Source organism: Phascolarctos cinereus, unplaced genomic scaffold (genome assembly GCF_003287225.1).
Source record: "Phascolarctos cinereus isolate Bilbo 61053 unplaced genomic scaffold, phaCin_HiC Scaffold_4;HRSCAF=312, whole genome shotgun sequence".
Lineage (NCBI taxonomy): Eukaryota > Metazoa > Chordata > Mammalia > Diprotodontia > Phascolarctidae > Phascolarctos > Phascolarctos cinereus.
The window spans coordinates 700,289,712-700,301,881 of NW_027555847.1; the positions used below are offsets into that span (position 1 = coordinate 700,289,712).

General features: G+C 46.6%; 1 protein-coding gene across 4 annotated transcripts in view; it reads right to left on the minus strand.

Moving 5' to 3' along the window:
- The window catches only part of TMEM116 (transmembrane protein 116), a 47,207-nt gene extending 42,594 nt beyond the window's left edge, over nucleotides 1-4,613 (minus strand). For 2 of the 4 annotated variants that reach the window (XM_078154314.1, XM_078154318.1), the window contains exons 1-3: nucleotides 4,485-4,610; nucleotides 2,233-2,279; nucleotides 1,256-1,319 (exon numbers count right to left, since the gene is read on the minus strand). In XM_078154314.1, coding sequence (XP_078010440.1) covers nucleotides 1,256-1,319; nucleotides 2,233-2,279; nucleotides 4,485-4,532 — 159 coding nt within the window. In that variant the 5' untranslated portion in view covers nucleotides 4,533-4,610. Of the gene's footprint in view, nucleotides 1-1,255; nucleotides 1,320-2,232; nucleotides 2,280-4,484 lie in introns of all 4 variants that reach the window. The other 2 variants (XM_078154315.1, XM_078154317.1) reach the window with 2 other exon arrangements.
- Nucleotides 4,614-12,170: the final 7,557 nt, after the last annotated feature.

The following is a 12,170-nucleotide window of genomic DNA, read 5'->3' on the forward strand; positions in this document are numbered from 1 at the left end:
AAGGTAATATAACTACAGGATCAAGTGTCTATAGCAAAATTTGAACTTAGGTCTTCTCAACTCAAACTCCCTTGCTCTATCCATTATACCATCACGGCTTCTCTGGTTGAATGTCCTCAAATGGACCTTATTTTTCTCCTTTGTAAAACAAAGGAGTTGGATCAAATGACCTTTAATTTCCCTTCCAGCTCTAAATCCACATCCTGGTGAGTTAGAGATGGAAAGGATCTTAGAGGTCATCTGGTTCAATTCCCTCATTTAACAGATGAGGAAACAGGTTCACAGGTGGTGACTTCTCCCAGGACCATGAGGCCAGAACATTAGCAGAGTTGGGGTTACAACTCTATCCAAGTCTAGTGCTACCCTACCAGGGTGTTGTAGGGACAGGCTTTAAGAAAGTACAAAATGCTGTAAGAATGTGAGCCATCGTTATTGTTATTAATAGTATTATACTTCTAGTGCAGGGGTAGGGAAGCTGAGGCCACATGGGCCTTCTAGGTCCTTGGATGTGGCCTTTTGAGTGAGTCCAAGTTTTACAGAACAAATCCTTTTATTAAGGGGATTTGTTCTGTGAAGTTCGGAGTCCATCAAAGGGCTGCACTTGAGGACCTAGAGGGCCACATGTGGCCTTGAGGCCACAGGTTGCCCACCCTGTTCTAGTGTCTTTCTTGAGCTGTTAGAGCCGGCTGGCTCTAACATCTGCATCCAGCTAGCTGAACTGAAGACAGACTTTTCCTCATCCTCATCAGACCTAGCATAGGACACTGTATATCATGGGTGCCACATAATCAGCATGAACCAGCTAACAAGCTAACTGTATACACATAGGTAAGCATCTGCCTACTGGATGCCACTTGACCTCAAGCAAGTCACTTTATCTCCCTGGGCAGCTAGGTATCCTTGTGAGCACTGGTCCTGGAGTCAGGAAGACCTGAGTTCTAATCCTTCCTCAAGATTCCTCAGGAATCCTGCCCCACTTAAATTCTATTGGCTTCAGTTTCCTCACTGAAAAATGAGGATAATAAAAGCATTTTCTCCCAGGGTTGTCATGAAGATAAAATGAAATAATATTTGAAAAGCATTTCATTCCATAAATGCTAGCTAGCTAGCTCAGCTGTAAAAACTCACCTGTAAAAACAAGGGGATTAGAGACAGCCTCTGAGGTCCCTTCCATCCCTGACTCTACGATCTTATTATTCTAAGAGCTCCCTCGTCAAAATACCCAGAATCCAAACAAAGGTAGAAGCTTACTTACCTCTGGGGACTTCATTATGTTCTGGAAGATAGTATAGGCAATGATTGAACTTGATCCCATAATGCTGGCAGAAAAGAAGAAAGCAGCTATGCATTAATCACAACTCAGTTTAAAGGCATTGGTCACTCGGTTCCAGAGGACCAAGGAAGAAACACATTTTCCCCTCTGAGTAAAAAAGGTGGAGGCCTACAGGGACAGAATGTTGTGTATACTCTCAGATGTGGGCACTGTGCAGTTAGATTTCCTTGACTGTTTTTCTCTGTTACAAGAGAGGATTCTAAGTGGTGGTGAGGCTATATCTAACATGACCAACCCATAAATCCCAAAAGGCATTAATAAAGATTTTGGTTAAAAGGCAGCTAATTAAAAACAGACTAGGAGACCTTGTTTGGCCATCAAATTTGACTTTAAGGAGGTTTTGCAAGAAATGACTAGAGCAGTGAATTTAGAGCCAAAAAGACCTGGATTCGAATCCCACTTCAGACACTTAAGTAGGTGTGTGCTCTTGGGCAAGTCACTGCATCTCAGGTTTCTCCTCTTTAAAACAATAGGGGTTGGACAAGACCCTTCTCTCTAGTTTTAGATCTATGACACTCTGCTCCTGTAATACAACTTATTAGCTTGCTTAATCTGTCTGCCTCAGTTTCCTCATCTGTAAAATGGGAATGATAATAATAGCAACAACCTCCCAGGAGTGCTGTGAGGCAGACATTAAGTCAAATAGATCCACACACCTTAAAGTGCTATAAATAATTCAGCTAACATCAACCATTTCATTTGGAGGGGGGAAAGTCTCAACTTCATTGCATCACTCTTTAGTTTCAAGATGTCACTAGGGGAAAGGGCACTGGGGCACTCTGAAGGGAAGAACATTACAACTCTGCAGAAAAAAGATAAAAGAAGCCAGGGTCGGGGGCTCCAGATTCGCTAAGACTCCCTCATGCCCACCCTTCCTCCACCAGGTGAAGTAGACGTACCTGAGGGTAGCCATGACAAACTGTATCCATTGTATGGCAGAAAAAATCTGAGGAGGGGGAAAAGAGGAGAAATATGAAAGTGAGATTTTCGGTGAAAAAAAAAGAATCTGAAAGCTGGAAGGGGCCTTGGAGGTTTTCTACTTCAACCTCTTCATTTTACAGATAGAGAAACTGAGGCCCAAGGAGGTCATAGGGGCCCAGATCTAGAGCTGGAAGAGACTTTAGAGCCCACACAGAACAACCACCCATGTTACAAATGGGGAAACTGAGGCCCAGGGAGTTGTAGTAACTTGCCCAACATCCTAGGCACTAGTTGTTAATCTGGGGTCCCTGAACTCATCTTTCAATATTTTGATAACTGTACACTACAATCAGCTTCCTTTGTAATCTTATGTATTTTATTTTACGTATTTAACATCATGATTCTGAGAAGGGATCCCTAGGTTTCACTATACCGCCAAAGGGGTCTATGACACAAAAAAAGGTTAAGAATTCCTGCTAGAAGAACCTTAGGGGCTATCTAACCCAACCCTCTCATTTTACAGATGAGGAAACTGAGGCCCAGAGAGGGTTTAGTGATTTCTCCAAAGTTATACAGGTAGCAGGGAGGCAGAGCGGAGATTTGAACCCAAACCCTCTGACCTCACTCACCACCAGAGCTGCTTCCACTTTCACTCAAATGTTCCTATCTTATTAGTACACAGCTGTCCAGCCAAAAGACATTTCTAATTAACCAACCCACAAGCATTTATTAAATGGCTACTGTGTGCTAGATACTAAGCTAGGCACTTGGAGAAACAAGTACCAAGGGTGAAACAGTCTCTGCAGGGAACTTGCATTCTAATCGAGGAGATAAGCAAAAATATACAGAATAAAGATAAAGAGAATAAACCCAAATAAATACAAGCAAGGTAGTTGGGGAAGGCTAGGTGCTGCAATGGATAGAGCCTGGAGTCAGGAAGACTCACCTTCCTGAGTTCAGATGTGACCCCAGACACTTAACTGTATGACCCTGGACAAGTCACTTCACCCTATCTGCCTTGGTTTCCTCATCTATAAAATGAGCTGGAGAAGCAAGCAACTCTAGTATCTTTGCCCAAAAAGCCCCAAATAGATCACAAAGAGTCAGACAAATTGAAACGACTGAACACCAACAAGTTGGGGAGGGTGGGCACTAGGAGCTGGGGGAGCAGTAAAGGCTTGTGGTAGAACACGGTCCTTGATTTGGTTCTTTAAAGCTCCAAGAAAATGAAGACTAAATAGGACGAGGCATGGGGATGAGAAGAAGGGGAGCAGAACGGAGGCGTGGAGAAACAGCTGCCGAGGCGGGGGCTTCACCACCTATCCCAGAGCCCAAAGGGCCCTAAAGCTAGTGGGGTAAAAGCGCCAGTCTGGGGCCTGGATGACCTGATTGCTTCGGAATGCTCAGACTCCTGCATCGCCTTCAGGGATGTGCCTACAAGATGGGGGAGGGAAACAGGAAGAACAGAGAAACAGGAGGAAAGGGAAAAGGGAGACATGAGTGAGAAAATAAATAGAAGGAAAAGGGAAAAGAGAGGAAGAGGAATGCCAGAGACAAAGAGATGGGGAGGAAAGTGAGTGAGACAGAGAGACAGAAGTACAGGGAGGGAGAGAAAGGAGAGTGAAGAAGAGAGACAGAGACAGGGACAGAGAGAAAGAAGGGGGGAGAGAGAGAGAGATGGGGAGAAGAGTGAGAAAGATAGAGGAGAGACAGAGAGGGAGATAGAGGAGGGAGGGAAACAGAGGAAGAGACAGAGAGATGAGAAAGAAGCAGACAGGAGAGAGACAGAGAGGAATAAGAGAGACAGATGGGGAGGAGAGTAAGAAAGATAGAGGAGGCAGAGAGATAGAGAGAAACAGACAGACAGAGACAGAGACACAGAGACAGACAGAGACCCAGAGACAGACAGAGACCCAGAGACAGAGAAGAAAGGAGAAGAGAAGAGAGGAGGAGAGAAAAGAAAATCAATGAAAGGAAAGAAACGTGAGAGCGCTAACATGAGAAATGGAAAAAGAATGAAGAGGAGGGGGCTATGTGGGGCTGAGACACTCAACAGAGCTCAATTGCCATAGTACTAGAGTGAGGGGAGAGAACAGAAGAATGGAGAAAACTAGCAAACAGAGGGAAAAAGGAAGGAGCGCCTAGGGACGAGGGGCAGAGGACAGGAAGGAAAGGAGGCAGGAAAGAAAGAGGGCTAGCCCTTCCCTGAGGGTCCCCGGGGCATCCTCACCGAGTCCCACTTGTCTTCCAGGTAGCTGGCCTCCGATGGGAGGGCCATGGGGCCCCGGGTCCCAGTGCTCCCCACAGAAGTTTGCCTGGCTCTGAGTCCTACGGCCTCTGCCAGATAGCTCCTCCCCCAGTCCAGCCCCGGAGAGCTCCTCCCCTGCCCATCCAGCCAAGCTCCTTGAGGTCAAGGAGAGAGTGTGGAGAAAGGGGAAGGAAGAAAGCCCAGGTAAACCCATTTCCTCCTTCACTTGAGTTCTGATTTCATTGACACACAGAATTGTTATGGGCCCTAGAGATTAGGCAGTCCAGCAGCCTTCACTTTACAGATGAGGAGACTGAGGCCCACAGCGGACCTCTCATAGCTCACCCAAAGAATGAGTCTAGGAGAGCAAGTAAAGGGGGAATAAAGACTTAGAGGAGGAAAGGGATGAAAAACAGTGAGAAAAAGAGTGGGAAAGGGAGGGGGAGGGGAATAACAGGAGACAAACTGAATGAAGAGAGAAAGTGAAGAGGACATCATGGGGGGGGGGGCTAAGCCCCAAGGAAAAGAGGAAGTGCCAGAGAGGGGACTCTACTGTAGCTACAGGCAGAGCCTTAACTGAGAGTTCTCGTGCTCAGTAGAAGGCAGGCCCCAGGAGCAGGAAAGGTCCCTCCACGTTCCCTCAAGACAAATTCAAATGAAGGAAAGGAGGTGGACAGAGCTTGGATTTGGGGACACAAGGCCCCCTGGAGAAGCCAAATCCATGGAGTATTTCCCCACAGTGGAGAGGCAGAGACCCCAGAACATAGCTGCTAAGTCCCTAGGGAATAAATGCAAGAGGCAGGATTAGAACCCAGATCCTTGGACTGCAAGCCCTACACTTTTTTCCCTTGTCATGTGCTAATCAGGGGGAGAAGGAGTGGATCAGGAAAAGCTTCATGGAGGAGGAGGTACCCAAGCTAAGCATTGAAGTAAGAAGAGGTAATATGGGACAGGGAAAGGTGCATTGGCTTTGGAGTCAGAGGACCTGGGTTCAAATCTTACCTCTGACTCAGTAGCCTGTATGACTTTCATGAAGTCATTTTACTCCCTTGTGATTCAGTTTCTTTTTCTGAAAAATGAGAAGTTGGACTAAGTGGGCTTGAGGGTCCCTTCCAGTTCTGATCTGTGAAGGCAAGGATCCTGTTGGGGCATATAGACTCCTCTATATTAGGAGACACTTTTCCAGAGCTAAGTCCAGCGAGCAAGCTGTGCCCTGAGCTTGGCATAACAACAATCCTTTGCACTCAGCCTCTGGATGATCTCAGCCCCAGCAAAATTACAGAACTGTTTCCAGTCAAAGCCCTGCTAGGAATCAGAGCTGCCACATTGTTGCAGTCATCCTCATTGTCCGGGCTACAGCTCACTGCACAGCTGTAGGTACAAGTATTGCGGATCTCCCCACACTGCCCTGGGTCCCCCCATGAGGGGCGGGGCCCTGGCACTCTCTGGTTGGCAAGCCTTTTCCCTCACTTTGAAATCAAACTCCTTTTTGATCTCTGATTCTGTCTCTAGCCTGCTTTGTTCGGCTGTAGATGGCTGCTTCTGACAAGTTAACACTCCTTACGTCTGGACAGATGTGTTTTTGTAGTGTGGGAAGAGCCCGAGACCTAGACAGCAGCATGGTGTTGCAGAAAGGATGTTAGCTCTGGAGTCAGCAGCTGCCGAGTTCAAATCCTACCTGCTACCTTGGTGACCACGGTGGAAAGGTCTGGGCACCTGGCTAGTTGAACTGGGGGCTAAGCTCCTTATTCCTACCTGCGGAAGGGAGATAAGCCTGGTCAGCCCTCTCTGAGTTTGGAGGTCTGGACAAAGGTGGCTGAGGTGGGAGGGAAAGGATACATCTCTCGTTTATGATTCCAATAAATATTTATGGAGCATCTACTCTAGGCCAGGCTTTGTGGGGGACACGAAATAAATCAGGCATATCCCTGCCTTGAAGAAGTTTATAGTCAGGGGCAGCTAGGTGCAGTGGATAGAGCACTTCTCCTGGAGTCTGGAGGACCTGAGTTCAAATCTGGCCTCAGATACTGATACTTGGGGATACTCAGATACTCAGATACAGCTGTGTGACCTTGGGCAAGTCACTTAACCCTGACAGAAGAAGAAGAGGAGGAGGAGGAGGAAGGAGGAGGAGGAGGTCTCAGTAGGTTCCCTGAGGGCAGGGACATTTGAATCTTTGCATCCCTGTCCCAGGACAAAAGGCCTTGCAGGCCTTCAGAAAATGCTTGTTGGGATGGATTGGATTGAACTCTAATGAGGGGCAGTGTTTCCCAGGGGATAGCATCCGGGACACTGCCCTCTAACATTACCAGCTGTGTGACCCCTGAGCTAAGCTCTCGTGTGGCAGAGTGGGCATCTTGCTTTCTTACTGTTTCTCACACGATTGTCCATCCACACTCTTACACCCCATTCCTGGAATGCACTCCCACCTCACTTCCACCTCTTACAAGCCTTTAAACATTCTGCCCAGGTGCCATCTTCTACATGAAAATATTCCTAAGCCACCCAATTGCCCCTCCCCCGCAAAAAATTAACATGTTAATTAGCTGGCCTCAGAGCCAGGAAGACATGGGTTCGAATCTCAACTCTGACAGATCCCATGTGACCTAACCCTCTGTCGGGTGCTTAATGTCTCAGTGCCCTAGGCAACTCTGTTAAGATTATAAACTTAAGAGGAGATGCCACCTTGCAATGGTCTGATATTCCTTAGAGGACTTCCTTATACCCATGAAATCATAGCGATCATCCTATGCAGAGGCAGCTGAGTGGTTCAGTGGATGGCACCTGGCACCTCAGGTAAACCTGAGCCTGGATCCTCACCAGCTTGCTATCTGTGTGGCCTTTGGCAGGTCATCTAACTACTTTTGGCCTCAGTCTCCTCATCTGTAAAATAGGGATAACAATAGCATATGCCCCTGGTCAAGACACTTCACCTTTGTCTGCCTCAGTTTCCTCAATAGTAAAAAGGGGATTAAAATAGCACTTACCTCCCAGGGTTGTTACGAGAATCAAATGAGATAATATTCCTGTAGAACCTAGTACAGCGACCGGTCCATAGTAGATGCTTAATAAATTATTGTTTCTTTCCTTCCTTCCCTCCTTCCTTCCTTCCATGATCAAACTGAATGAAATCCAGACATTTTTTTTGGCCTGGCATTCAAGGCCCTCTGTGGTTAGCTCCCCTGCCCCCTCCTTTCAGTCATCATCTTCATGCTTTTCAGACAAGACCAAGCTGGACTATTCTGCTTCCCAAACTCATCCTGGGATTTCCTGCCTCCATGCCTTTTTTTCACTCTCTTCCTCTGCCTTGAATGCCTTCCCTCCTCATCTGTTCCTCCTTCTGTTGGCGACCTCACCACTCAGCCAGGCTCTCCTATCTGATCTCATGCTATTTTTAACCCTTTGAGCTCTCTCCCCTGGTATGGCTAATTGGCTGCCAGATCTGGTGCAGGCTCCATTTCCAGCAGTATCTCTTGCCTTGGGTCTCGCCTCTCTGTTCTCATGCCATCACTCTAGGCTAGGTGCCATCACTCCCCGGGATGGTGGAAAGAAGGATGGAGTCGGAAGACCTCAGTTCAGTCCCTAACTCCACCACTGACTTCCTGGGGGATTTGGGGGGCAAGTCAGTTAACTATCCTAGACCCCTTTCCTTCCATCTAAAACAAGGGGGATAGACTGGCTGGCCTTCCATCTCTAAATCTGTGATTTAAAATCCTGCCTACTAGGACTCCTCCTCCCATGGACACACAACAGGTCTCCCCCCTTCCTTCTGCTGTGTGTGCTCTTCGTACCAGAATCTTCTTCCCTATGCACTGCTCAGTTCATTTCCTGACTCTGCTCAAGAATCTTCCATGGCTCCCCACTACCTAACCAACAAAGTTTAAACTACTCTGCTTGTCACTGTTTCTGTAATCAAGCACCATCCTACTTCTCCAACCTTATCTTCTTCTCCTTTCCTATAGATTCCTAGAGTTGATTCCAACAAGTAGCATTTATGTAGCATTTTAAGATTTGCGGAGCTATCTCATTTGATCCTCACAACAACCCCGAGAGGCGGGTGCCCTTATTATTCCCATTTTGCAGATGAGGAAACTGAGTCAGGCAGCAGTTAAGTGACTTGATCGCTGTTGCTCAGTCATTCCAGTCATGTCCGACTCTTTCTGACCCCATTTGGGGTTTTCTTAGCAGAGATCCTGGAGTGGTTTGCCATTTCCTTCTCCAGCTCATTTTACAGATGAGGAAACTGAGGCAAATAGGGTCAAGTGACTTGTCCAGGGTCACACAGCTGGTAAGTGACTGAGGCCAGATTTGCACTTGGGAAGATGAGCTTTCCTGACCCCAGGCCTGGGGCTCTGTGCACTATGGTGCCACCTAGCTGCCACATGACTTGGGTGATGCCTAATAAGTATTCAGAGCAGCATTTGAACTCAGGCTTCACCAACACCAGGCTGAACCCACCAGGCACCCTTAAATAGGCTTATCTTATACTTTTGATCGCTCTTTTCCCTGTCCTTGGAACATCCTCCCTTCCCTTCACCACCTGTTGAATTTCTGAAGTTAGATTTACTAAATGGGCCAAACTCTAGGGATTCAAAAGCAAATGTAGGGGGCAGCTCGGTGGCACAGTGGATAGAGCTCTGGCCTTGGAGTCAGGAGGACCTGAGTTCAAATCCAGCCTCAGACACATTAACACTCACTAGGGGTGTGACCCTGGGCAAGTCACTTAACCCCGATGGCCTCACCTAAAAAAAGCAAAAAAAAAAAAAATAAGGGGCAGCTAGGTGGCGCAGTGAATAGTGCACCAGCCCTGGAATCATGAGGATCTGAGTTCAAATGTGGCCTCAGACACATAACACTTTCTAGGTGTGTGACTCTGGGCAAGTCACTGAACCCCAATTGCTTCAGCAAAAAAAAAAAAAAAAGCAAATGCAAAACAGCATCTGCCCTCAAGGGGCTTACACTCTAGCGGCATGATCATCTACTCTCCTCTAATAGGAGAGATAATGTGAAGATACAGACAGAGGAGAAGGAGGGAAAGTCTGGAGGAGGCAATGCCAGCACCTGGGAGCCCCGGGAAGGAGCCAGGAAAACCAGGAGGTAGAGCCGAGGAGGGAGGGCATCCCAGCCAAGGGGAACGGCCAGGGCAAAGGCATGGAGATGGGGGATGGCGTACCCTGTTTGAAGAACAACTGGTAGGTCAGTATACCCGGACTGCAGAGCACATGGAAAGGAAGGAGGCATAAGCAGACTGGGAAAGTAGGAGGGGAGCAGGTTTTGAGGTGCAGTGAAAAGAATTCTACGTATGGAATCAAGAGGGCTGGGTGCAAATGATGCTACAAGCTGCTCACGAGCTATATAATACTGGGCAAATCACTTCATTTCTCTGAGCCTCAGTTTTCCCATATGTAAAATGGGGATGAAAATACTTGGGTGAGCTGCCCACCAAGTTGTTCTAAGTATAGCGTCCTGCTGAGCTTAATTTCCCCAGACTCCCATGAACATTTAAAGGCTGATTCCCCAAACAGTGGTACACTGCATCTTCCCTCAGGGCTCTTGAGGTAACTCTAAGGGTTTCAGGACTTTCCAGCATCAAGGCAGCTAGGTGGCTCACTGGATAGAGCATTGTGCCTGAAGTTAAAATGTCCTGAGTTCAAATCCGGTCTTAGATGCTTCCTATCTGTGTGACCCTGAGAAAGTCACTTCATCTGTCTGCCTCACTATCATCCGCTATAAAATGGGGGTCATCATAGCACCCACTTTCCAAAGTTGTTATGAGGACCAAATGGTAGACTATTTGTAAAAGTGCCTGGTACACAGTAGGTGCTCTATAAATGCTTCCTCCTTTCCCTTATTCTCTATTGCTGCACACGAGACCCCATCTGATATACTCCCCATTGGTTTTCAGTTAGCCAACCAGATTTAATTAGCTTTTAGAAAGGGGTATTTACCACTTCTAGGGCTGTATCCCAAAGAGATCATAAAAACAGGAAAAGGACCCACATGTACAAAAATATTCATAGCAGCTCTTTCTGTGGCGGCAAAGTACTGGAAATTGAGAGGATGCCCATCCATTGGGGAATGGCTGAGCAAGTTGTGGTATATGAGTGTAATGGAATGCTACTGTGCTGTAAGAAATGATGACCAGGCTGATTTCAGAAAAAACCTGGGAAGACTTACATGAACTGATGCTGAGTGAAGCGAGCAGAACCAGGAGAACATTGTACACAATAATAGCCACATTGTGCGATGACTAACTTTAATAGACTTAGGTCTTCTCAGCAGTGCAAGGATCTAAGGCAACTCTGAAAGACTCACATTGAAAAATGCTACCCATAGCCAGAGAAAGAGCTATGGAGTTTGAATACAGATTAAAGCATACTATTTTCACTTTTTTGTTTGTTTTTTCTGTCTCTTGGTTTTTTCCTTTTGTTCTGATTCTTCTTTCACAACATGACCAATGTGGAAATATGTTTAATATGATTGTACATGTATAGCTTATATCAGATTGCATGCCATCTTGTGGAGGGAGAAAAAAAATTGGAATTTGGGCAGCTAGGTAGTACAGTGGACAGAGCACCAGCCCTGGAGTCAGGAGGACCTGAGCTCAAATCCAGTCTCAGACACATAACACGCACTAGCTGTGTGACCCTGCGCAAGTCACTTAACCCCATTGCCTAGCCCCTCCTCCAAAAAAAATTCGGAATTCAAAATCTTATAAAAGCGAATGTTGAAAACTTAAAAAACTAAATACATCAATTTTATTGAAAAAATAAAATAAAAGATAACAAAAATAAAAAAAGAAAGGGGCATTTACTAAGCAAGCATAGCAAAAGGAATTGTCATAGAAACATCCCCCCAAACCAGGGCACTCTCTCCCCTTGCATACCCAAGGTCTCTGTTAAAGGTGGACTCAAATGTAGGTAGCCAAAAAGGTAAATTCACAGCTTCGGATTACTTGGGGGTAGCTTCCTGCCAGGCTCTAAGGGCCAGTTTCCTTACAGAATCCCAGAATCACCTTTTCTGAGTGTGTCTAGTTGTCTTTAGGGCACCTCTAGGATCCTGGGGAGACTCTGCTACTGAAGCCAAAGGGAAGTCCAAATCTTCCAACCTTCCCAAGTTCATAAAGTTGTCCCTTGGTCAACAGGGTGGGGTTGGGAGTGGTGTGTGTAACATTCCTTCTGGGCTCACCCCTCCTTCACTTTGCCGCCCTAAGGAACAGGCACAAGGTGAGGTCTTTCTCCTCAAGACCCCTGTCCTGACGCCTGACTGCCTTCCTGCTAGAATCCCTTCTCTGATATAGACACAGACCCAAAGGTGTGCAGCATCCTTTCAACCAATCCCAACGGCCCTTCCGCTTTCATCCAATGGGTTCAGAGAGGACGCAGGCCTCCCAAAGTTATTACATCTAGTTTTATACCTTTGACTAGTCCACAGAGATAGCTAAGCCCCTCTCACACCTGGTTTATGCTTTTGATAGATTGATTCCACAGACACGTGCAGGCCTTCCTTCTCTCTTGTGTATTGATTGAAGTGGGGGGGAGGGGTTAAGGTTAGTAGTATAATACACACACACACACTCCTTACATAAGGAAAGCATTTTTCAAACCTAGAAATAGTACATAAAATGTAGATTACAACTCTCAAGAATTATAGGATCACGGACCTAGA